General features: G+C 44.3%; 2 protein-coding genes across 4 annotated transcripts in view; one reads left to right on the forward strand and one right to left on the reverse strand.

Moving 5' to 3' along the window:
* Positions 1-1,724: 1,724 nt before the first annotated feature.
* Positions 1,725-14,201, reverse strand: GIN1 (gypsy retrotransposon integrase 1). Of its 3 annotated transcripts, XM_071581221.1 has the most exons (9): positions 14,104-14,201; positions 10,714-10,758; positions 9,033-9,178; positions 7,952-8,145; positions 6,650-6,955; positions 5,814-6,002; positions 5,551-5,718; positions 4,314-4,602; positions 1,725-2,565 (listed from the first exon to the last, which is right to left on the reverse strand). In XM_071581221.1, the coding sequence occupies exons 3-9, from the start codon at positions 9,169-9,171 to the stop codon at positions 2,270-2,272; spliced, it is 1,581 nt and encodes a 526-aa protein (XP_071437322.1). In that variant the 5' UTR covers positions 9,172-9,178; positions 10,714-10,758; positions 14,104-14,201; the 3' UTR covers positions 1,725-2,269. The 3 variants fall into 3 exon arrangements, with proteins under 3 accessions (XP_071437322.1, XP_071437324.1, XP_071437321.1); XM_071581223.1 differs by lacking the exon at positions 10,714-10,758 and having other exon boundaries at positions 7,952-8,085; XM_071581220.1 differs by lacking the exon at positions 10,714-10,758.
* Positions 14,202-14,290: 89 nt separating this feature from the next.
* The window catches only part of PPIP5K2 (diphosphoinositol pentakisphosphate kinase 2), a 54,389-nt gene continuing 42,823 nt past the window's right edge, over positions 14,291-25,856 (forward strand). Inside the window, exons 1-2 of the mRNA XM_071581224.1 lie at positions 14,291-14,559; positions 23,318-23,712. Coding sequence (XP_071437325.1) covers positions 23,569-23,712 — 144 coding nt within the window. The 5' untranslated portion in view covers positions 14,291-14,559; positions 23,318-23,568. The remainder of the gene's footprint in view (positions 14,560-23,317; positions 23,713-25,856) is intronic.

Raw genomic sequence — 25,856 nt, forward strand, 5'->3', positions numbered from 1 at the left:
GTCTCACATTTCCTGGCAGGTTTTTTTTTCCAGCTTCCATTGACTGTTTTTCATGTCAATAGCTTGAAAACCCTTGTATACTATTTCAGTGACCCTCCCACATGCAGAGAATGTGCCCTGACGAGACTAATGCCTGCTCGTTGATACAGCAGATCAAAAGTAGAAGCCTGAACGATCGTCATTATGTTAAATGCTTTTCTGGTTTGCCCATTCCCATCTCTCTGCAGTATTTTCTTTCTCTCCAGTGCAGCTCTAATAACACCAGAGCAGTTGCTTTGCTGAAGAGCTTCCCCAGAAAACAGCTCTGCTGCACTGTGTGCAATTAAGGAACTGATCAGTTGAACTTAGAAAAAAATAAAAAAGAGCGGCTGGTTCTTTTTTGCACCTAACAAAGCAGAAAGGAATCTTACAGAGAGCTGCCTTATTCTCCAGTTTTATCCCTGCTGCTATTGTTTTTACACACACTATATAAAAAAAAAATATTCCATGTGTGCACACACAATTTATTAAGAATCATAGAATCATAGAATCAATTGGGTTGGAAAAGACCTCCAAGATCATCAAGTCCAACCCTTGGTCCAACTCTAGTCCATTTACTAGACCATGGCACTCAGTGCCACGGCCAATCTCAGGTTAAAAACCTCCAGGGATGGGGAATCCAACCCCTCTCTGGGCAGCCCATTCCAATGCCTGAGCACTCTCTTTGCAAAGAAGTTTTTTCTGCTCTCCAACTTCAATTTCCCCTGGCAGAGCTTGAGCCCGTGCCCCCTTGTCCTATTGCTGAGTGCCTGGGAGAAGAGACCAACCCCCACCTGGCCAGAACTTCCCTTCAGGGAGTTCCAGACAGTGCTGAGGTCACCTCTGAGCCTCCTCTTCTCCAGGCTAAACACCCCCAAGCTCCCTCAGCCTCTCCCAAGAGGGTTCCTCCCAGGTACCAGGTTTCTTTCTGAAACAAGCTCAGTGGAGAAAAACTGTATCCGAAGATTTTCAGAAGACACAAAATAGTTTGGGTATTAGTTATTTTTCATCTGAACTTTCAGAAAGGATCCTGTCCTAATGCTGAGATCTTCTCTCACACAGCTGCATCCCCTGATATCAGGCATGCTGCACACTAGGTATGAATTTCTGTGTGAGTCAGGCGCCTAATCAGCCTTGAGGACCACTCTCACTACCTGAGGTTAACTGAAGCTCATAAGTGGCACTTTCCTCCACCTGTGTTACAAGTCACATGGCATTCAGCAGCAGAGATAAGACACATTCAGAGAGCAAGATAAGCAAATCTTCCACAGTATTGGATAGACACAGCTGAATTTCTCAATTCAGCTTTCTGCTAGTTTTCTTGTGTCAATCCTATAAAAAGGACTGACTTGCACTTATCAGTTTTCCACATGACAAAATTCCTGTTCTGCTGACTTTGAAATAGAGTCTTCTCAGCAGTAAGTCCAGAGCAGTAACAACTTACTCAAGGAAATATGAGAATAGGTGAATCCAGTGCTTCACCCTTCCTAGCTCCCTGTCAGTGGAAATCTCCAAACCTGTACAGTTTAAGTAAAAATATAAATGTAATGGAAAGCCATATGTTTGTGAAAAAAGCAGAGAGGAATACTGAATGCTCTTAAGATTTTTTGCATGCCTGAAATGTTAAAATTGCTCACCCTTGCAGAGTTTTGATGACTTAGGAGCAGCTGAAAGCCTCCTAATTTCATGCACAGAACATTACCTGTACTTCATTTCAGCAGCTTTATTGTTATGTGTTTAACTAAAAATGAAAAGTTGTAGAAGGAAGAGTTTGCAGCTTGCCAGAAAGAACAGGAAACTGTTACATAACAGGGAAAGGAAGACATGAGCTTCTCTACAGTGGAGGCAAAACTGACACCAAGTTGCTTAGGTTATTTTCATCCCACAGTATCTCTGCACATTTGGAATGAGTCATCTAAGGATTAGCAAAAAAGGGCATTACAGCAAAATGAGGCATTTTGTCCTGAGAGGATAACAGTAAGGCATGGAGACACTGCCATTCTACCAACAAAATCTGAAGTTCAAATACAAGATGAAAACTTGTGCTTTTACTAGGCTGTGCCTGATTTTGGTAACACCAAATTTCCTTCTTAATGCCCATGCAAATGAACCAGTGGGCACCTGCAGTACTCTCACATTCATAAAGTAGCAAAGTGGATTTGGCTAAGGAATTTGGAGCTATTACAACTTCTTTCAGTCTGCCACAGTAGTTCCAAACTCTTTGATAACAAAATGTGACACAAGACTATGCTTAAGTATCCTCTGTCTTGGTCTGAAGTGTCCAGCAAGGGGAAGGCCATTGCTCTGGCTTTGCAGTAATTGATGCAATGCAATGATCTTCTCTCAGCTCAGACTCGAGTTTACCATCTGTTGATACTTGGTCTTTGCAGGCTGCAGGTGAAATTTGTACAGCAGATATGACATCACTTGTGTAGGCATTTATTTCCCCTTCGACAGAGTCTGGTTGTCTTGAATTATTGGATCTTTCAGATAAGCCAATATAGTCGTGGTCAACAACTACTGCCCCTTGTAGACAGTAATGGTTGTCTGCAAAAGGAAAGCAGCCATTAGATCAGATACCTTAAGTCATAATTCAAACATTAATGAGGTGCTAACTTTCTTTTCAAAACAATTTCCACTAGAGGACAAAAATGAGTCACAGCTGACTGATAATGTGAATTTTCTAATTTCACTGAGCATCAAATGTCTGGCATCTTGTTACATACACAAAATGCTTGCAATGTTCCACCTCAAGGGCTTTTCTTAGTTAGGTCAATGACTAAGTTGATGTTTGTCACAGTCACCTACTGAACTAATACCTCAAATGAATGGACAAACAGATTCTTTTTAGTTGTGCATGCACAGAGAGAAATGGGGTTTCTCCAAGCTCTTGCTAGGAAATCTTAATGCAACACAACAGGCTTTTTTAAGCCATAAAAAGTAAGTAAAAAAAGAAATAAATAGAAATCAAACTCTATCCCGGCCAAAATCAGGGCAGTCACTTCCAGGAAAAAAAGGGAAGAAACTGTGTTTACACACTGTTTCTGCAGTGTTCTCAGTGATAAACATATCAGGTTCTGATAATACAACTACTTTTTATACAGTGACAGTTTACCACAGTTATTGCAATAGCTGTGTGTTATCTACATGCCTGATATGCCTGTGACTCCCTCCTCATGCATCAGCAATTTAATGAGGAACTGGAAGGCACAGAGGGATCATCTAAGGAAAAGTAGTGGCCTGGAGACAGGACATGAAATCAGTGTCTTTGTTATGGAATTTTTAACTGGCAACTGGCATTAATATCAGCCTCTTATATCAAATTCTAGAATTAGTTTCAGCTTTGCAAATCCTTTGGTTTCAAGAAGTGATGGAAGAATAGAAGACTCTTGATGTAGTTTATATATTTTCAAGAACCAAAGCTTAACCAATAGGGTGAGAATTGTTCTGCTTTTCAAGAACGTGAGGTGAAAAGCAGCTTGTTCTGTGACAGAAGTTCGCTGAACACCAAGTACTTATTTTCCTCCAAATGCCTGTGGTGACTCAAACACAGCATGAACAGGAAAGAAACAGCTGCCACTGTTTGAGTGACACGGGCAGCACTGCAAAAGAACAGGCTGAATGTCTCACACAAAGAGTGGCAGTCGCTCACCCAAATCTTTGGGAATGTCTACCTGTCCTACAATGACAATTTTATTTGCTCTGGTAACAGAAACATATTTACATCTTGAGAAGCACAATTAAAAATGGACTATTCAAAAGTCAGTTCTCTGATACTTTAAGGCTTTAGAAGACACTCTGATGTTAAAAAAAAAGAAGTCCAAACATGTACCATCTGCACTAGTCAGGCTAAACAAAAAAAAAAAGAAAAAATTAATGTCAATTCTGTTTAGGCCAAAAGAGAAACAGAATCAGAAAATGCTCCTTGAACACAGTTCAACCTGCTGATACTTCCAGCATGTTTTCACCAGCCAGGATGAATGGAGCCAGACCAGAGATTAGAAGCAACTTTAATAGAGGCTATTTTTAAAAAGACTTCAGACATGATTCATTACCTCTGTTCCATGCCCTGCATAGGTTTGATGTCACTCACACTCACTGTTCTACCTTCTGAAAACTGGTTATTACATTATTGTGCAGCATTAATTTAATTTCCACTGGTGAGAGAATGATACTTGTTCATCCTCATAATGCCAAGACATGGCAGAGAAGTTAAAAAAACAGAACAAACCCCAAACCTTTTCTACATAAGTAAAAACATAAATTAAAAAAGAATTTCATATGTACACACACACCTTTTCCACTGGGTCCTCTTATGTATGGCTTGAGGTGAGACATTTTGATGGGTCTTTTCAACCTGGATCCTGTGGCATCTCTTAATATTGCACAGCCATTATCTGTGATATAATCTATAATGCAAGGACCAACCCATTCCGACTGGAAATGACCATCTTTCCAGCAGTTTTTTCTCTGCCTGAGGACTTCATGACCAACTTTAAGTCGAAGGGTATTTAATCGTTTTGGCTTCCTTTTGACTGTTATTTTGTTTCTGATTTTTTGTTCTTCTGAAGTGTTTTTCTCCACCTGCAGAAAGGATGCATAAGAATTACATTTTCTTTTTTCCAAAAGGAATGATGCATTTTTATAGCATTGGTTAACAGTGCATAAACATAACATTGAGTTGGTTTGGATGTATATAGTTCATAATGGTGAAAGGCTGAAGAGTTATGAAGAAACTGATTTCATCTTCATAAATAAACAGATCATTGGTGTCGCAGGTCTGGCCTCACTGTTGCCAACCCTGGACTGGCCCCCATTCCCCCTCCCAAAACCTTCCCAGCAAAGGAAAGGAAAAAAACCACTGAAAAGAAATGCACTCTAAAGAAATTGAACTGAATAAAAAGAATAAATTATATTTTCTAACATTCACAAACCACACTGTATACACAGTACATAGGATTCCACCCCCAGGGGAGAGGGGAGGGGGAAAAAGGGGACTGATTAGCCAGAAAATAGGGAAGACACCAACCCAACCTAAGGAAACCAAATGAATCAAAACAAACACAATTAAAAACCTCAAGGAAGGGGAACAAGAATGAAACAATCTCATCCAGGACAGGAGAACCACCAGCAACCCGAGGGACCAGATTCCAACCACCTCCCACCAGCTCCGCCCACGTGGAAGACACGTGTGGAATACTTGTAACTTTCTTAGGTACAATGGTTACTGAGGAAGCCATGGGTCAAACCACTACAATAGGCAACAGTTTTCAGCCTCTGTACACAGGCAGCCTCCTAAGACAGAAATAGTAAACTTTAGACAACAGATCTCTTTTAAGGCACTCCCTCCAAATAGATATGAGATTTGTTACACTGAAGTACAGGGATCACAGGGGAAGGAAAACAAACTAAAAACCACCACACAAACCCCAACACTGTTTTAAAAGGTTAGTTATACTTTCAGCTTCAAGCCTTTCTGTCTCTTTTATCTTCAGTCTTTCTACTGGTAAAATTTGAGCACATAACATTTACCTGACAATCTGAGGTTTTCTCTTCTTCCAGAGCTTGACTGACTTTTTTAGTTGCTTCAAATATTTTGGCAAACATACTGTATTCTCCATCCACACATACATTCCTTGGCTCAACAACATGTGGGTTACGATTGAACATTTGGAAATAGGGGGTGTTTTGATCTGGCTCCTATTTAAATGGGGACCAAAAGCAAGCAAATTTAGCACACAACTTTGCAGATATTTTGGGGGAATTCAGTCAAAAAAGGAAGAACCTTAACATACCAAATTTGTCAAATTGAAAGCATAAGCAATAGCAGACAAATGTTCATCCCAGTCATCTGGATGGTCAATGCAGTACTTGTTAAGGAAAGCTTTGACTGTCTTGGACATTCTTTCATGTACATCATCTGTCTGAGGGTAAGACAATACAATTTGCTTCATTCCGAACAGTGCAAACAGCTCTTCATTTATCTTCAAAGGAAAAAGAACACAATTACTGAATGTTTCCTCTCTTCTTTATCCCCTTTCAAGTAAACAGTTTTCCACCCCTCTTGTTGATATGATGGTGACTGAGGAAAGTCTTACATATAGATTGGGACCAAACACTGCAGGGTTGTGAGAGCTAAACGAGTAAGTAAGCTCAGGAGCCAGTAATTGATGTTTTCTAACCACATTTCTGCCACTTAACTCAATCTGTCATTTCCTTTGTATCACAGTCTGATGATTTCACCAACTCCAAGAGGATCAAAGTGTGATAAATTCTTCAAAATCACTGTAGGCCAAAGCCAAAACCACCCCTGGCTGTTGCTGTACTGGACAATGTGGATGAATGACATACAGCACACTGGTATGCAAAAATTTATTCTAGCCAAAGGAGTGACAAAACCTGACTATGACTGCCAGGAAATAATTTTGCTTTATTCTTTATCCAAAGAATAAAGCCTGGGAAATGTTGCACAATGTTACAATTTTCTCTATGTGCTAACTTATTTTTTAATTTTTCAATTAAAGAAAACACTAAAGCTGTCCTCAAGAATGGCCTAAAGTTCAAACCTAACACAGACGAAGATCTATTTTCTCTTGAGAATAAAAGATTAACCAGACATGTAAATATTTACCTGATAAACAAGCTCCTTCCCTTGATCAATAGGCATTTTTTGAGGTGGCCCATATAAGAAAAACACATTTATGATTGCCTTAGCAATTTCAGCTGCTGAAGTGTCATGCAGTGGTAAGATAACAGTCCATCTTGTAAACAAATCTGTCATAATTATGATGTATTTATGACTTCTGCTGGTAACATTAAAAGGCCCCACTAGCTCCATAGTGACAGCTGTCCATGGGTCCTCTGCTTTGATAGGGTGTGCTTTGGGCACACTGGGGGTTGTGCTCTTTGCCACTTGGCAGTGCTGGCAGGCATAAACCTAGGGAAAACATCAGGGAAGGTGTTATCAATAAAAACCAAAGGTGAAGGTTTAATACAATCACCAGAATCATAGATCTCCATGATTCCTCTGCAAATTAGTCAGCCCAGGCAGTGCAAAACAAATTCATTTGATCACCTTTCCTACAATTTTTACCCTTATACTTTTCAACCCCAGCATAAAACCAAAATAAAACCAAACAATAGTGAAGGCCAGGAGAAGGACATGTGTGGGAAGTCAAAGCTGAACTCTCTCCATCCTGAAAGCACTGTGCCCTTTCAAGTCCACAGTATAGATTTTAAAATCCATTACCACCTGTAAACACTAAAGAAAGCTTGAAGCAGGTGGAATTGAGAGAAAGTCCCAGTCATTCTGCTTTTGGTTCATCTATGTATGCTGCAGCTGAGAAACACTGGCATATACATAATCTTCCCTGCATAACATGCATCAGCCTTATCCACATGTCAGAGCCCCTTTGCCCAGTCTGAGCTGAAGGCACAGACTCATATTAAGTTCATTTTACAGCTGCACATGAACCCAAAGTATCCAGGTGATGTCCCAAGCTGATTGCAACAGCAATTTGGCCTCAAAGGGCATTTATATACAGTTCCCTGAAGGATCGAACCCTGCCAGGGGATCATATCCATGTATCTTTGTATGAAGAAGAAGGAACTTTCCCAAGCAGTGATTTGTTTAAATGTTTCCTGAACACACCTAACTATAAGGCAGAGACACCATTTTCATGGTCTTATCTGGTAGCAGCTGCTCCAGCCTCATCCCCTGGGGATGGGACATGGCATCCTAACACAGACATGCCAGAGTCCTTGCCAGAGAGATCACCCTCCAAGGGATCTGCCTCGCTTGCTGAAAGGCATTGTGGCTCCCCACCACCAGGTACTGAAGTGTGAAGGCCACATGGTCAGTAGTAAAAGGGTAAAAAAGGAAACACCCCACATTGTCAAGACCACGATGTGCAGTGTGACTGTGAGACCATACCCATTGCTTGACATCATTTGTTACAGAGGTCCAGTAGTAATTAGACTCCACTAAAGTCAGTGTCCTTGTTATACCATGATGAGCACCAGCAGCATTTTTGTGGCATGCCTCGAGCGCCTTTTTCTTCTCTTCATCTGAAAAAATTACCAGGCGCATTTGTTTTCTGTCTTTTCCAACATAGAACAATTTATTTTCTGAAAGAAGAAAAGTACCATCAAATTACATGCAAGTGCTTTGTCTTTGATTTGGTTAACTAAACTCCTGGGCACGATTCAGAACAGAATTCAATACAATAACTCAAATTCACTTCAGTGAAAATGTAGCTTTTTGTTTACAAAACGTCAATTTTTTCCTCCAAAGAGGCATTAGTTCACCTGTGTTTATTAATGTGGACATGAGGAGTTACAAGGGCAGGTCAGAATGCAAACAACAATCCCACAGGAAGTCTGGCTGAAACACAGGGGTGGAAAAGGCATGTTGAAATGTTGAGACTTTGTTGTTTGAGAAGTTGTTGTTTGCCTGCCAGCAACCTGAACCTGCAAGTCACAGCTCTAACTCCTCCCTGCCTTCCCTCTACATGGAACTGGCAGGTTTGATGGGGCTGAGAGAACACAGCACACTGCAAAGGCTCTCACATCTCCTCACAGGGCCTCAATAAAGCTGGGAAGGGCATGGAGCCTCTTGAGTGACAGCTGGTAAAGTCTTCCTTGCACTTCTGCCCAGCCATACTCCAGACAGATGGAGCATTCCTTGACTACAGCTGCACATCTGGATTTCCCTTTCTGTAATCCTTTGAACTATGGATCACAATGGCTATGTATTTCTACAGTATGTAGGAAAAGGTTTGGCTTTTAGATAGATACATAAATCCCTCCTGGAAAGGACTGAGGCAGATTGACCTCCCCTTTCTACAAACATCCTGTTACACATTAACCAGGGACACACAGAGCACTCATTTGATGGAGAACATACAATAAAAACACAGAATGGTGCACAGCAAAATTCCACTTTTTCTGTTTTCTTATCAGCAAACCTTCACCTAAGCACCAATTTTCAGAGTAACCTGAGAGAAAATGTTTACCTTTGAAAATGAACTTTTTGGCTGCTCTCCTGATTCCACTCCTTTCACTTGACAGAGTTGTGGGGTGATACTCCCCTGTCCGCCTGTAGTATGCAATCTGCTTCAGGTGTAGCCCACCACTCTTCCCACTGCGGACCATTGCCAACCTGAGACACATGCACAGAGCTTGTTAGAGGGAGCCACCACCAGAGGAGCACATCTTCAGGTTTTTCACAGACTATTCTGAGTTGGAAGGGACCCACAAGAATCATCGAGTCCAACTCTTAAGTCAATGGCCCACACAGGGGATTGAACCCATGACCTTGGCATTATTACAGCCAAGTTTTAACCAACTGAGCTGATCTCAGGGTGTTACTGATTTCTGCATAGCTCAGAGGCATCCTGGCAATGGAGCCTCTGAAAGGATCCACCACTCACTGCATGGCCCTTGACACCCCCATGCTGTCAGCTTAAGTTGTAAGGAACACTGATTGAAACACTAATTTTGTTCTAAGCAGAGCTGTTTTTGTCAAACTATATTATAAAATTTCCATACAATGGGGATTCTACTAAACTCATTGGACAGTGGAGGGAAATAGGATCAGAGGTAAGGAAACTGCTCTCATTTTTAAACATTTGGATAGCCCTCAAATGCAGGGAGCTGGGGATTGGATGTGTCCAAAAATCCACCTTAGCTGAAAAAAACAACAGAGACCAATAAGAAAAAACACTAACTTTCCAAATAGAAATTGAAAGAAATGTATTTTGCTCAATAACTCATATGAAGTTCCAAATCAGACTCTGCATTTCAGGTAACAATTTATTCCTTGACACAGGCTCACTTCCCTGATCACATTAATAAGCTAAAATGTCATGAGTAAAATGGGTCACTGATACAGGAAATATTTGGGTCTAGCAGGAGTAGCATCAAAATAATTAGCTAATAATGAAAATCAGAAATATCCAGAAGTAGGCTCTGTTATTATTCATGCAGGTTCCACATGTTTTCAGTGAGTTTCCTTTTTCCAAATCTGCTCCAGCAGCTACAAATATGTGGATGAACCAGCAGTTTGATCCTGCTCTCATTGATGTTTGCAGGAGCAGGACCAGGCTTGGGCTCTGCCATGTCATAATTTCATAGTGAATGCTGTTTATTCAGTGCATTAAGCAAATTTCTTCTTTATCCTGCCAGTGTCCCAATGCTGGACTGTGACAACACACAGAGTGCTAAAAAGAGTAATTAGTTTGTCTACCACACCTGCTAAGTGGCATATAATTGTAGGGAAGTGACAGTATCCAGTCCCTCTGGAATGCACGTGATCTCAACATGCTCTTTGAAAGTGAAATGTGTAAGACAAGATGTCTGTTGTTCAATTTATACTCACCTACCTTAGCTCTGCTGGTGGTGGGAAGGAGGCAAAGGGCTATCATGAGTGTTTATGCCTGCTTTTATTTATCCCATTCCTCCCAGAAAATAAAATGCTGTATGTTATTTATAGAACGGCATATTCTACACACAGAACTGGGCTTAGCACTGCTGTGTTATCAATGGCAAGTGCTTGTGTCAGGAACTTCACCTTCCAAATGGGACCAGACCTTTGCCACACTGAATAATTCACTTCGTGCAACCCAGAGCTGGCTCTCAAAACCAGCCAAGTCTATTTTCATACAATATTAGTGTTTTAAAGTAAAATTTTAATACCTGAGAGAACCACCACAGATGCACTTTGCACCACCACCATCCTGCCTGTGGGGAAAGAGGGTGTTTCAGCAAAGGGAAGAGGTGCCAGAACACAGCAGTTTCCTGCAAATTTACATCTGCAGCACAAGCCAAACCAACCCACTGGGCTGGTAAATTGGATAACTAACAGCAGAAAGGATGGTGAGGCTGTGGCAAAATTAATTCATCTTTCTGTTCTTTAAAATAGAATCATAGAATGGATTGGGTTGGAAAAGACCTCCGAGATCATCAAGTCCAACCCTTGGTCCAACTCCAGTCCCTTTACCAGATCATGGCACTCAGTGCCACAGCCAAGCTCAGGTTAAAAACCTCCAGGGATGGGGAATCCACCCCCAATCTGGGCAGCCCATTCCAAGGCCTGAGCACTCTCTCTGCAAAGAATTTTTTTCTGCTCTCCAACTTCAATTTCCCCTGGCAGAGCTTGAGCCCGTGCCCCTTGTCCTATTGCTGAGTGCCTGGGAGAAGAGACCAACCCCCACCTGGCCAGAACTTCCCTTCAGGCAGTTCTAGACAGTGCTGAGGTCACCTCTGAGCCTCCTCTTCTCCAGCCCAAACACCCCCAGCTCCCTCAGCCTCTCCCCACAGCACTTGTGCTCCAGTCCCTTCTCCAGCCTCGTTGCTCTTCTCTGGCCCCGCTCCAGCCCCTCAATCTCTTTCCTGAACTGAGGGGCCCAGAACTGAACACAACATTCAAGGTGTGGCCTCCCCAAGGTAGAGTCCAGGGGAAGGGTCACTGCCCTGGGCCTGCCACACTATTCTTGATACATAAGGCAGACTGTCATTTTCCAGCTTCAGGGGTCCTAAGAACTGATTGCTGCTCTCACATCTTTGGTTTTCATAGTACCAGATACATTTTAAGTATTGATAGACACAGCATAAGAATTACCTCAATAGATAACAAAACCTGAAGGTTTTATAATTCAATAACTTCAGGGATTGTTTTGTTTATTTGTTTGCTTTTAAGACTGGATTAAACAAAGTCAATTAAGTATTTGGGGAAAAGATTAGTAGGGGCACAACAAACTAAATATCCAGGAAGGAAGCTCATATAATGTTGTCCTCTTAGGCAGGAATCCAGAACAATATTGAAGCACTTAAGAGTTCGCTGGATCAGGATCCTACTGAATTAATGTATATGGATGCTACATAATGCATTTCTTTCTTCATTGTCTTCCCTAAGCTCTTCCAAACTCCAATAGCAGAAATTACAATTGCAGGAAGGACAATTCTGTTTGGCTGAAGAATCCACTCTGGTCCTGCTCTGACCTGTCTTGTCACTGTGGAACTTTTTTGTTAAAATCAGTAACTTTGTAGTACATGGATAATGTCTGCTGGTTTAGGCAAGAGTTTGAAAAGGACTGGAAGAATAAAAGTGGTTCTGCAACATCTTTTCTTGCCACCTGTGAAAGTCCATATCAAGCCAAACCAGTCCATCACATCTGTGGTTAAGTGACCTGGTTAGTTTTGACTTGAGGCCACGCACAGGTAATTAAAGTGCAGGACTGCCCTTCAGGAAAGCCCTGAAAGAAACTTGAATGCTTAACCCCCCTGCAGCTGGGATGTTTCAAATGCCCTTCAAAAGTGCTCTTTTACTGTCAGAAATACAAGTTAATTGACTTAATTAGGCTGATTCCAATGGGATGAAGTTCAACAAGGCCAAGTGCAGGTCCTGCCCTTTGGCCACCCCAACCCCCTGCAGCACTCCAGGCTGGGCACAGAGTGGCTGGAGAGCAGCCAGGCAGAAAGGGACCTGGGGGGACTGAGTGACAGGAAGCTCAACAGGAGCCAACAATGTGCCCAGGTGGCCAAGAAGGCCAATGGAATCCTGGCCTGGATCCAAACTAGCGTGGCCAGCAGGCCCAGGGAAGTGACCCTTCCCCTGGACTCTGCCTTGGGGAGGCCACACCTTGAGTGTTGTGTTCAGTTCTGGGCCCCTCAGTTCTGGAAAGAGATTGAGGGGCTGGAGCAGGGCCAGAGAAGAGCAACGAGGCTGGAGAAGGGACTGGAGCACAAGTGCTGTGGGGAGAGGCTGAGGGAGCTGGGGGTGTTTAGCCTCGAGAAGAGAAGGCTCAGAGGTGACCTCAGCACTGTCTAGAACTCCCTGAAGGGAAGTTCTGGCCAGGTGGGGGTTGGTCTCTTCTCCCAGGCACTCAGCAATAGGACAAGGGGCACGGGCTCAAGCTCTGCCAGGGGAAATTGAAGCTGGAGATCAGAAAAAATTCTTTGCAGAGAGAGTGCTCAGGCATTGGAATGGGCTGCCCAGAGAGGGGGTGGGTTCCCCATCCCTGGAGGTTTTTAACCTGAGCTTGGCCGTGGCACTGAGTGCCATGATCTGGTAAAGGGACTGGAGTTGGACCAAGGGTTGGACTTGATGACCTCGGAGGTCTTTTCCAACCCAATCCATTCTGTGATTCTGTGGCCAAGGAAAGTATTTTGGCAAAGAGAATGAAACTTCCATATAACCAGATCCCTCTTTGCTTCGGTGTCTGAGCCAAAGCACTCACACTGCCAGTGTCTGACCCTTTAATGCGCATTTTCTCCCACACATCACCACAACCCTCACTGCTTCTAGTCCAGCTTTTCACCAATTCCCTTACCTCTGTCTGCAATTCCCATCAGGAATGGGAATTCCCTACGGATCACTGAATCCCAGAACAGATAGTGTTGGAAGGCACCTCAAAGACCACCCAGTTCCCACCCCCTGCCATGGGCTGGGACACCTTCCATAAGCCCAGAGCCCCATCCAGCCTGGCCTCGAGCACTTCCAGGGATGGAGCATCCACAGCTGCTCCAGCGAATCCGCCCCAGGGATTCCTCCCTCACAGGAGAGAGTTCCCTCCTCAAATCCCACCTAAACCTCCTCCCTGTCCGTGTGAAGCCATTCCCCCTTGCCCTGCCACAGGACGCCCTTGTGGACAGCCCCTCTGCAGCACAGAGCTCCAGGAACCCACCTTTTCCACCCAAAGCACTTCCAAAGCCCCGCACATCCAACAGGACCACCCTCCTACATCCCCCTCCGGCCTGTGGGAGCCTGATAGAGGGCTGGGACACGCATCTGGGAGGCCGAGCACGTGGCCAGGCGCGCCAGGCGGGCGCGGAATTCCCGGGCGCGATTCCCGCCAGGAATGGCCCGCGCCGCTCCCACTCCTGGGGACTACAATGCCCAGCATGCACCGCGCGGAGCACGCCGGGACCGCCGCGCCCGCGGGACCACGCGGCCCACCCCTCTCCGCATGCGCCGAGCGCCGCCGACGCGACCTTTTTGCTGCCCGCCGCTTTCCCCCGCCGCTCCCTCCGCGGAGACACGGCCCGGCCCGACCAGGCCGCGCTTCCGCGCCCCGAGACACGCACCTGCTCCTGCAGAGGTGCTGGCGAAGCCCGTCTTGGGGGTCGCCGTTTCGCCGCTGGCACAACCGGAGCAACGGCCCCGGCGGCGCCCCGGGACTTTTGTGGCGCTCCCGGAAGTGGCGGGAGGGGCGGGCGGGGGCGGGGCCGCGGCGGCACCGCCTCCTGAAGGACCGCGGGCAGGTGAGGCGGCGGCAGCTCCTTCCTGTCCTCCCGATCCTTCCCTGCCCTCCCGCTCCCCTCCTGCCTCCTCTCGGCCCTCTCCCCTCCTCCTCCTGCCTCCCCTTCCCCTCCCCGGCTCGCGGAGGGTCCCCGTAGGCGGCGGGGCCGGGGCCGGGGCGGGCGCAAGGCGGGCACAGCCCCCCCCCCCCCCCCACATTCCCTCCTCCCTTCGTGTCCTTCGGGATCGCGGGAGCTGCTCCAGGCGCCGCGCTTTGTGTGCTCGGGAGAGTCTCGCTGGGTGTGAGTGCCGGGCTGAGCCTTTCGGGGCGGGAGGGCAGTGCGGGAGGGCATCGGTGCGGTGTGGGCGCCCCGAAAAGGGTGATAAATTCAGTGCGAAAGCAGTGCGGGCAAAGGAGATTGCTGTCTGTAATAATAATTGGAGGGAAAAAAGACCCCAGGGGAAGCCCCAAAGCTGAGAGTCGATTATATGTTGTAACTGGAATCGATTTCATGTTGTAGCCAGAAAATAACCTGCCAGGGCAGGGATGGGGGGAATGTGTGGAGTGACGGCCCGGGCAGCGCTTCCCTTTGTTCTGGCGGTGTCTGCCCGAGCCTGGGAACTTTGCTGAGTGTGGGTAAGCTGGGGAGATGCCGGGGTTGTGGCACGGGGGTTGTGGCCCTGTGATAGCTGAGTCCAGTCAGCCACTCTGCTCACAGAGCAGGAAGGCCGGGGGAGATCAGAATCGCAGCCACTGCAAGTCAGAGGTTTCCTTTCTCATCCAAACCATTTTATCTCGTGTACTCTTCACAGTTGTTTGTTACAGAGTTTCTGTATTATTTTGTGTCTTTCTTTCTAAGCCTTGTGTCCCCTTATCTATTTAACTTGCTTTGTTTACATCTTTTTTGCTTCCCTTCTGCGTCATCTCTCTACTCTAGTAACAAGCCAGACTTTTTTTACTTTCCCCTGCACTATTAAAATTCCCATTTAGTGCCATTTAGTCCATCTTTTGTCTGGATGAACAAGTTGACCCTGAGATCAGCTCAGTTGATCAAACTTAATTGTAATAATGCCAAGGTCATGGGTTCAATCCCCTGTGTGGGCCACTGACTGAAGAGTTGGACTTGATGATCCTCGTGGGTCCTTTCCAACCAGAATAGTCTGGGATTCTGTGATAAGTTTGGATTCAACCAGTGACAGAACTGTTCTTACTGTGTAAACCTTTGTGGCATGCAGTGATGTAACATCCCTTTTACAGCTCACTATGTGAGAAATTTGAATTTCATGCTGGTTGTCTTGCCTTGGTTGTCTGGTTCTTTCTGTGGAAGGAAGTTCTTCCTTGTGGCTGTTGGGCACATAACAGATCAGGCCTCCAGAGCCCAATGAACTTTGGTACAGATCTTTTTCTTTTGGCAAAAATTCTCTCATCTCTACAAAGTTGAAGTAAAGTTCTCTATGAGAATCTGGGGAAGCTGTTTTGACATCTTTGAGTGGGATCTCTGGAAGTCTGGAATGTTTCCTGAAACATTCAGACGTGCTACAGTCAAAAATGCCTTCATGTGTTGTGTGTGACAGGATTTGATTTAGGAATGAGCTCGGAGGTTGGTGAGTGTGAAGGTTATCTGTTCTCTGTTGTGCAGGAGACACTTGTAACACATGCCAGATGTCAGTTTGTAGTAGTTTGCCAGTTTAAAAAAATAAAAATACTTCCTTTCTATCTTGAAAGTTAAGGCAATGATATTTACCACAGGGATTTTTTTCATGTGTACAAGTCTCAGTTTTCTGTCCTCCGAGCTTCTGTAATATGGAGGGTTGAACTGAAGTCTTATTTGGACACAAATAGTTGGCAAAGACCTTGGAAAGCATTTCAGGTCCTCAGGAGAAGATTTAGGCACAGGATGCCCAGAGATGTTGTGGCTGCCCCGTCCCTGGAAGTGTCCAAGGCTGGGCTCATGACCAGCCTGGGATAGTGGGGGGTTCCCTGTTCACGACATGGAGGTTGGAATGAGATGATCTTTGTGGTCCCTTCCAACTCAAACCATGCTGTGATTCTTTACTGTGCAATGATACTTTTCTCATACACAAGTTCATTTGTTCGTAAAGAACCACTTGGGTACTAAGTGTGATCTGTGTGAGGTGGGGCTGCAGTCTGGAACAACATTCCTGTCCATGTTTCACAGAATCATGGAATGGATTGGGTTGGAAAAGACCTCCAAGATCATCAAGTCCAACCCTTGGTCCAACTCCAGTCCCTTTACCAGGTCATGGCACTCAGTGCCACGGCCAAGCTCAGGTTAAAAACCTCCAGGGATGGGGAACCCACCCCCTCTCTGGGCAGCCCATTCCAATGCCTGAGCACTCTCTCTGCAAAGAATTTTTTTCTGATCTCCAACTTCAATTTCCCCTGGCAGAGCTTGAGCCCGTGCCCCCTTGTCCTATTGCTGAGTGCCTGGGAGAAGAGACCAACCCCCACCTGGCCAGAACTTCCCTTCAGGGAGTTTCAGACAGTGCTGAAGTCACCTCTGAGCTTCCTCTTCTCCAGGCTAAACACCCCCAGCTCCCTCAGCCTCTCCCCACAGCACTTGTGCTCCAGTCCCTTCTCCAGCCTCGTTGCTCGTCTCTGGCCCCGCTCCAGCCTAAGTGTTACATGATTTGGCACATACATACTCTAACAGTCAGAAATCAGACCATTCCCCTGCACCTCACCCCCATATTGCTACTTCTAAGGTTTCACTTTTCATCTCTGTAGGCACATTGCAACTGTGTGTGCCTTACCAGCTTCCTCCACTTTAAATTAAATCATAAACCCAAAAAAACGTTAACAGCAATTTCTCAGGTAGCCTCGAGTGAGCTGAAAACAGTTTTCAACATCTTCGTGCTAGAACCATCACAGCTCACATTTTCATTAACAGGATATTGAATAGCAAGAATATTTGTCTCCCTCCTGCTGAGACATTTCACCCCGCTTAAAATCCCAGTTCAGCAGCCTGACTTAAGATGTGGCAAGCCACCAAAGAGAGCCAGTTTCTTGGGCTGCTGGTGAAGCTGAAAGGGACAGGACAAGGGGGAGCTCATGTAAAAATAGCACCTCTTTAGGTCTGACAGATGTCCAGGAAGAGAGAGGAGACAGGACAGCCAAAAGGCAGAGAAAGAGGGAAAGGATGCCAAGGCACAGGTGCTGCTGAAGACACCACTGTGAGCAAACCACACCTGACTTGGTTATTGCTGCACCTTACACAGCATTATATTAATATTTTCTCCAGCTTAAAACTGGAGGGAGTTTAAAATGTCTGCTGTGTCATAACAGTCAATAATAAAAAAATCAGCATTTACACACATGCTGTTCTTTTCCACCACACACCCTGTGAGATGCTGAGTGAGAGCTGTCACTGCTGAGACAGACCAAACCTAGAAAAATATGGAGTTCTGCTCCAATGTATCCCAACAAAAAAGAATGTTACAGTCAGAGCCTGATAATACTTTGGCACAATAATAAAAAAAGTCCCAATCAACCCAAACCCCAACAAACAAATCAGACAATAATCACAGAAAACACAAAGGGATATAAAGGTTTCCAATAATTACTGGAATTTATAAGGTCCAGGGATACAACAGGAAGCTGAGAAAAGCCTTCAGCTCTCTTCATCAAATGCAACCTGCAACAGCCTTGAGAAGGTTATCACCATCTTCTGTAACTCAGCTCTGCTCAGTAACATCAAGCAAGAAGCTGCGCTGATGTACAGAGAGAGTGCTCAGGCATTGGAATGGGCTGCCCAGAGAGGGGGTGGATTCCCCATCTCTGAAGGTTTTTAAACTGAGATTGGCCGTGGCACTGAGTGCCATGATCTGGTAAAGGGACTGGAGTTGGGCCAAGGGTTGGACTTGATGATCTCGGAGGTCACTTCCAACCCAATCCATTCTGTGATTCTGTGATTCTTGTACTGTTACCTGTTCGTTAAATTCCACAATGTAAATGAGACTGTTTTGTAGTTCTTACGATATAATGGCATTTTGAAAAGTTGTTTTCCTGAGTGGTTGGTGATTTAGGAATTTTTTATAGCTATTTAATGCATGATGGACTGGGTTTTTTCTCGATATAACAGATGAGAAGCACTTTTATTCAAGTTTTGTTCCATGGTTTCCAGTGGTGTGCAGTAGAGGCAGTTTATGTTTTTTCTTCTGATAGTTGTAGAGACACAGAAGAAAACCTTGTGAAGTGCTTCTGTTTGTACAGGAGTTGTATATATATTTTTATTAGTATTCAAAGCACAGCTGTTAAACTTTGAGCCCCTTTTTCATGGTTGTTCAGACCATACTGCTGTGCTGAGCTGATTTGCTGCTGACAGTTCCTGGAATGATAATCTTTATGGTCTGAGTAAATGTGGGAAACAGCAGGGCTGGATTCCTGAGCTGCTGAAACACTTGCAACAGGGACAGAGAAACTGTGGGGAAATCTGTTAACACTTAGCAAGGACTGTGTTTGACTTATTCTTTCAGAATCTACTTGTGGAATTCCTTTAGAATATTATGGTGGAAATGGAGGAATGTTCCCTTATGTCTTGGTTTGAGGGGAAAAACCAAAATGTTTACCAAAAAGCAGAGGAGAGGATTCCTCCACAGTAATCATGTCACTCTTTATTACATTTAAGAAGAGGAACTTTAATTAGAAAAGGGATATAAGAAGGATAACTGTTCTTAACTACTATATATCTACGTACAGTTTGTGAAAATAGGTATGGTCAGACTTTGGGAACACAGATTTGGGCAGGGCTCTCCCCACGTGCCCTTCCAGCCCGCACAGTGCATGTTTTAGGTGAGGCTCAGCGTGCGCAGAACTGGCCCCACCGTTTCAGTCCCAAGGTCCATCTGCCACGGCCGAGCGAGCTTGGACAGTGACAGGGAAGTCCTCGGGACTGTCACAGCCCCCAGTACTGACCGGGGCTGACCCTGCTGAGCATCCCAGATCTGACGGGATGGGATGGCAGGGAGGCTTGAACTGCCAGGGGATGGTCCCACTGAGACTTGTACTCAGGGATTCAGAGTCCAGAGTGCTCTCCTGTACACCACGGGACTGCCCCTCTTGTCAGGTTATATGTTGTCATTTTTAGACAAATATGTTGTGCTTTCCCTTCAATCTATTTGCGTGGTTTCTCCCTTCCTTTTGAGGTGGGGAGACTCAAAGAGCACCACAGATCCCTATGAAAGAACTAGTTATTACTTGCACACAAGGGCGGTCCCGTGGTGTAATGGTGAGCACTCCGGACTCTGATCACAAGGTCGTGAGTTCGAGTCTCAGTGGAGACTGTACCGGGCACTTAAATGCCTCCCTGCCATCCCATCCCGTCAGATCTCGGATGCTCAGCAGGGTCAGCCCCGGTTAGTACCAGGTGCTGTAGACAGTCCTGAGGACTTCACTGGCACTGTCCAAGCTTGCTTGGCCGTGGCAGATGAACCTCAGGACTGAAATGGTGAGGCCAGTTCTGCGCACGCTGAGCCTCACCTAAAATCCACTGCGCAGGCTTGAAGGACACACCCCCACCTGGGGAGAGCCCTTCCCAAATCTTCGTTTGCGAAGTTTGGCCATACATACATACTTGCACACAAACCTCACAACTTCAGCTACTCTCACAATGTGCACTTCAGGGGGACGTAGCAGCAGGAAAGCTTAAAAAGCCCTTTTCAAGACCTCCAGCTTATCTGCTTCAAGTTTGTGAGGATAAGAAAAGGTTTTCTGAGTTAGGAAAAGTTTTGAGGTTACAGGCTGGTCCTTGTAGCAGGTGCTTTTTGGTACAGAGATGTGTACACTGAGGGCTTAATTAGTTCTGTGAGAAAAAACAGCAAGGCAGCAAAACCAAAATGAGATAAGAAGGTTTTGGGAGAAGCTCCCCATGAGAAAGGAATGTTGAAGAGATAAAATTCTCACAGAAGAGAAAACATCTGTGCAGAAAGTAACATCCAATTAGAAGCTGCAATAAGGTTTATAGACACTGTGATACAACCCCTAGAACTTGGCTATGGCTGGGATTTTACAATATATATTGTGTAATTTGGAGTTAGAGTGTATCTCTTTTGTTCTTTCTTACTTGCCTTTTTATTTTTTCTTTCTTCATGGAGTGATTTAATAAACCTATGTGTGACACCTGCAAGCTGTGCCCTCTTTTTGGCCATAACCTCACTGCATCCTGCCACTCTTGTTCTTCCTTCTTCATGACAAATCTTCAAGTTTTAAAAAGCTATTAAGAAACTTGTTTCCAACATACAGATTTTGGATAGTGGGAGGGAACTGTTAAACTTAATTTTCAGCCTTTACCAGGGTTCGTGGGGGGATCTTTTTTGATTTTAATACTTCTACAAAATTCTGTGGCTGACAGTAATGTCTGTTTTTCTGAAGCTTGCTAGAAAAAGGGTTCAGAAAGTTTATTTTCTTCACCCTGTTGTAAACAGGATTGATTTACCTCAGCATCCAATTCCTGAGCCAGATGAATTCGGTGTTTGAAATTTCATTTTGTTCTTATTGCTGAAGGGCAAGCAGCTGCAGTTTTGCATCCTAAGTGAAGGTAATTTTTTGTTAGCAGAATGGAAGGAGAGCAGATACATAGCAAAAAGATTTGGGAAATAAATCTTTTTAATCGTCTGCCGTCAGTCCAGGATCTTTGTGTTCAGACCTCAGTTTCAGCTTCTGGATCTGAAATATCTGTATTATTGATCCACATTTAACCTCTGGATTAGGACAGGTTCTTTCTGGACAACTTTTCCTTTGTTTACCACCCTCCTTCCCAGGAATCTGAGTGGTTCATCACCACTGGGAATTTACTGTTGCTTCACTTAGTTCATGGGACAGCCAAAGTCATTTGGGTCGATAGTTAAAGACAAATTCAGTCCTGCTGAGACATCATTTTGGACTGGCACTTGTGCAAGGATCTGACTAATAAACAACCTAAACCTGTTGGATCAGACGAGCTTCTAAACAAGTAACAGCTTGTTAATTCTCTGAGCAGTAGTGATGATTATAATTAATGTTATAAAGCACAACTTACAGCAATAGTTAACCTGATGCCTGAGCTGTGAGTCTCTGTTTCTGTGTACAAGGTATTTTGCCAATATTTTATTTTCACATGGCAGGTGATGGCTTAAAAGTCTGTAAAAAAAGACTCCGAGCCAAATTTTGATAGGGGATAAGATAAAGGGTGCTTGCTTTAATGAGCATCCAGGCTCATCCAGGAATACATCGACACACGTGGCCAAGCTTTGATTTCCATGGCTTTTATGACATGATCCATCCTATCACCACTTTACACATTTCCAGCTCCACCTTCCTCCTGCCCCAGTCCCATCCCTGTTCCACTCCCCAGGAACTGGGTCTGGGGTTGGTGAGACCCCCTTCTTCATCAGTCCTCCTCTTCCTTGGGCTCCTGGAGTTCTTCCAGTGTTCTTTTTTCTGGGTCACTCTGCCCTGTGTTTATGTCTTTTCATACCCTTCAGTCTTGTACCTTGAACAACAGACTAAACAGCTGAGGAATTTGAGCTCCCTGTTCTGGGACAGGGGATAGCGATAGAAAGACATTAAACTCAAGCTGCTAAAATATTAACCCACTAAAAATCTACTTTGTTACAGCTACTGTGTTCCTAAAATCTATTAAAATGTGAAAATCAAAAATCCTTCCTGCATCACAGGTTAAAAGGGTACAATATGTGTTGGCTTCACTGATAGATCAGTGGTTAGAAGTGCTTTGGCAGAGGGCAGTGCTCAGGTACATCTCTCTAATTACTAATTTTTCAGTGTGGAAACAAGGCAGTGCTTTGTTGGAAATAAGCAAACATCAAGCTGTCACATACGTTCTGCTTTCACAGAGAAGATTCACTCAGGCTGTGAAAGACTAGATTTCTGTTTAGGAATAGTCCTAATTGTGGCTTTATAGTTTATGTTGGCACTTCTGTGTGTTTGCTGGAGCCATTTGTTCCAAAAACTTTTGAGGAGAAACAGCTGATGAGGGGAATAATGAGTTAAATATTGCAAATATTACAGAATATTTTTGTTGGTTTATTTTTCACATAAAATATACTCTGCACCTTACCCTTCTTAAGTTACGAAAAGAATCCATTTGCCAGTTTTTACTTCTGTGAGTTATATTGTGTATTGTGCTGGTTTAAAGGCAAACCAGCAGGACAAGTGAACCCAACACAAAAGAGATTGTAAGTCAGAGTTACAATTTAGTAACAATATTGAAAAAAATGCAATGGCACAAAGAAAAATTGGTTTTAACCCACAAAATCCAGCAGTGTAACCCAGCACCCTGGGGCACAAACACAGTGGGGTTTGTTGGCCCCTGCGCTAAGCCCCACGAGGTTCCTCTGAGTCCAAAGGAAAAGGAAGTGAAGAACCTGTTGGCGCAAATGACAGTCACAGTCTGGTTGAGAGTGGTGGTTTCCTCCTGTCGAGGTTCTGGTCCCCCTCTGGATCCAACCAGTGGTCCCCTGTGGTCTTCAAACCCCCCAGATTGTGCACCCTCAGGTCCAGGTGGGACCACCCAGTCCCTCCCCCAGGGCAGGGAGTTCCACACTGGGTGATTTTGGAATCATTGATGGCCCATGAGCAGACATGACCCCTCAGGTGGGTGTGGAGGTGCCAAGGACTCCCTGGAGGGGAGTTATCACAGCTCTTATCTCACAGGTGTCCTTCACATCCAGCTCCCAGCCTGAGGGGTCTGGTGTGCCCTGGGCAGCTGCTGCAAATGGTCCATTGCTAACAGTTCCTGGGAAATGGTACAGAGGGTGTAGAATACGCAGCTTTGGTCACACCCACACAGTGATAAACTGGTCCCACCTGCTGAACTAGAACATATATTTTCAAAATTTCATTAGTTTGATAAAAATTTTAAAATTATTCCTGTGCTCTAAACGTACCTGTAGGAGTGTGGACTGTGTAGAGTATGCACGGTTTTATTTCTGGTGCTTTACTCACAGGTGTGCAAATGTCCAAGCACTCTTTTTAATTAGGAGGGTTTATTTTATGTCCCTTTATCAAGTGTACCTTTTCTTTTCCTTGTGTCCTTCTTGTAGGTTAAACAGTTCCACCATCTCAGGGAAGCACCAGCGTGTTGGGAGTTCCTTGAAGCAGCAACTCCAACCAATAATGAGCAGATGATCCCAGTCAAACAGTGCCTGACAGACAACGCCATCCCAGCAGCAACAACGCACAAACAGCATCAGGAGCAGGACTTGGGGGTTCTGGGCCAGCGGGAAACATGCCCAGTGTCTCAGCTGCCACAGGGGCTGCAGCTTCCACCTAGATCTCTGTAGATCTTGTAACCATGTCTGTCAATGCCACAGAGAATGACCCTCCTCGGTTCTTCGTGGGCGGGGAAGATGGAGAAGGATTGTTGGATTCAGCCAGATCAACAGATTATGAGCACTTCTATGACCATGGGGAGGAAGAAGAGGAGGAATATGACTCTGTATGTACTGCAGGGGCACCTCAGTGCTGCTCTGTGTGTTTTTAGCATTATTTTTCATGGAAAAAAATAGCATGAGAGACCCTATAAAACAGACTCCCAGCCAAGTTAGTGTCAGATAGGATAAAAGGTCCATTCTCTAATGTCTGGGCTTAGAGCTTTTAGGAATACATGATGACATCCCCCATGAACACTGATTTCCATGATTTTTTAATAATGTCCACCCAATCCCCAGGTCACACATCTCTCATTCCAGCCTGTAATGGTTTGACCCATGGCTTCCTCAGCAACCATTGTATCTAAGGAAGTTACAAGTATTCCACATGGGTCTTCCACCTAGCAGGGCTGGGAAAAAATAGAAAAAAGGGAAAAGGGAAGAATGCTTAACAAGGAATGAGGGGGAAACAAACCCAAACCACAACAAATGAAACAGACAAATACAATTAAAGACTCCAGGAAAAGGAGAACAAGCATGAAATAATCTCACCCATGACCCGGGCCAGGAAAAACCAACAGAAACAGAATAGACCGTCCAGGCTTCTCCTGCTCCCAGCACCTGGAAGAAGGGAAACTACCACCCCTTCCTATCTCCCCTCCTCCTACTCTTACATGGAAAGCACGTGTGGAATACTTTGTAATGTCCACTTCCTTAGTTACACCTAGTTACTGAGGAAGCCATGGATCAGACCCATTACACAGCCCCATCTTTCCCCTGGTCACACCCCCTCAGGATTTGAGTCTGGGGTCAGTGGAACTCTCTGTTCTTCATTTTTGTCTCCCTCAGCACACAAAGGGCTCTTGGAGGTTTCCCAGTGTTCTTAGACCCAAGGGTGTTGTCTCATGTTTATATCTTGTTCTCCAGGCCTTTTGATATTCTTCAGCCTTCTACCTTGAAAAGAAGTCTAAACGCTAAAATAATTTGAGCTACTGATACGTGGCATAGGTTGGCATTGCACTTAATCTGTCAGAAATATTAACACACTAAATCTACATTTTACTACCGTTACAAGTACTTCTAAAATCTGTAAAAATGAAAAAATCAAAAGCCCCACAGGCATCAGCACACATAAGTTTAATATTGAAATGGTGTTTTAAATTGAGAAATTGTTCATATTCAGATAGTGACCTGTCAGAAATGTCTGGAAATTCAGCACACCTGAAAATTAGATGTACCTTAAACTTTATGTAAAATCAAGATGTGCTTAATTTTAATACGTATTTTCAGGGCAGCTGAGGTTGATGTGACTGCTTTGCAGACTTGGTTTGGATTCTGGGGATCAACTTTATGGCATAACCCTTCATTTTATTTATTTGAATAGCTGGTAGCAAAAACGACTGAGAATTTTGTGTGTTGTCAACAGCTTCACAATTATTTTTGATGTTTTATTTTGTTATTCCTTGTCTTAGTGTATAGAAAGTGCATGTTAAGTTAATCTTATATTTGACCTTAGTTTCTTTTCGTCACAGAGTGTTCTCAATTGCATATTAGCACTTACCAATTCTTAATTTGTTTAAGACAAACTCTTAATTTTATTATGCATGAGTCATCGTGTCATATTTTTCACCATGCTTTGCTTGTTCTTTTAATCTGCAACATTTCACTTTAGGGAACAGTCAGATTAAATTTTCACTGCTTGTAACCATGCCTGAAAAATTAAAATGCAAGACAGTATTGCTGAACCACTTACTTGATTAAAAGTAACTTGGAAATGCAGAGTAGTAGTGCACAATTAGCAGCTCAGACAGCTCAATTCAGTCAGTTTTAGCAAGGGAGGGTAGTTGGCTGTGTTTTAAAAAAGCAGTAAGTTGAGTTAAAGGATCGGTCTGTGGTTTTTGTGTTTGCTTAAACAGAGGTAGGTTTGCTGTTGCCATCAGAAATACCCCTGAGGGAATGAAATTATTGAGGGTTTAACATGAAGGTAAATACAGAGTATAACAAAGAAAGGTGAAACTGTTTATGCACTAAATATTTCAGAAATGTAGAATATTATTTTCTGGTTTGCTGGTTTTCCTTTTCATAATTCACTTGTAATATTAAGTGGTGAGAAGCCTCAAGACTATTATGTAGATGCAGAAAAATCACATAGTTAAACCACTAATTGCTGGTTAATTTTAGAGTAAGCCATAAGTATGGTTTTGTTCAGATT

Source organism: Pithys albifrons, chromosome Z (assembly GCF_047495875.1).
Source record: "Pithys albifrons albifrons isolate INPA30051 chromosome Z, PitAlb_v1, whole genome shotgun sequence".
NCBI classification, from domain to species: Eukaryota; Metazoa; Chordata; class Aves; order Passeriformes; family Thamnophilidae; genus Pithys; species Pithys albifrons.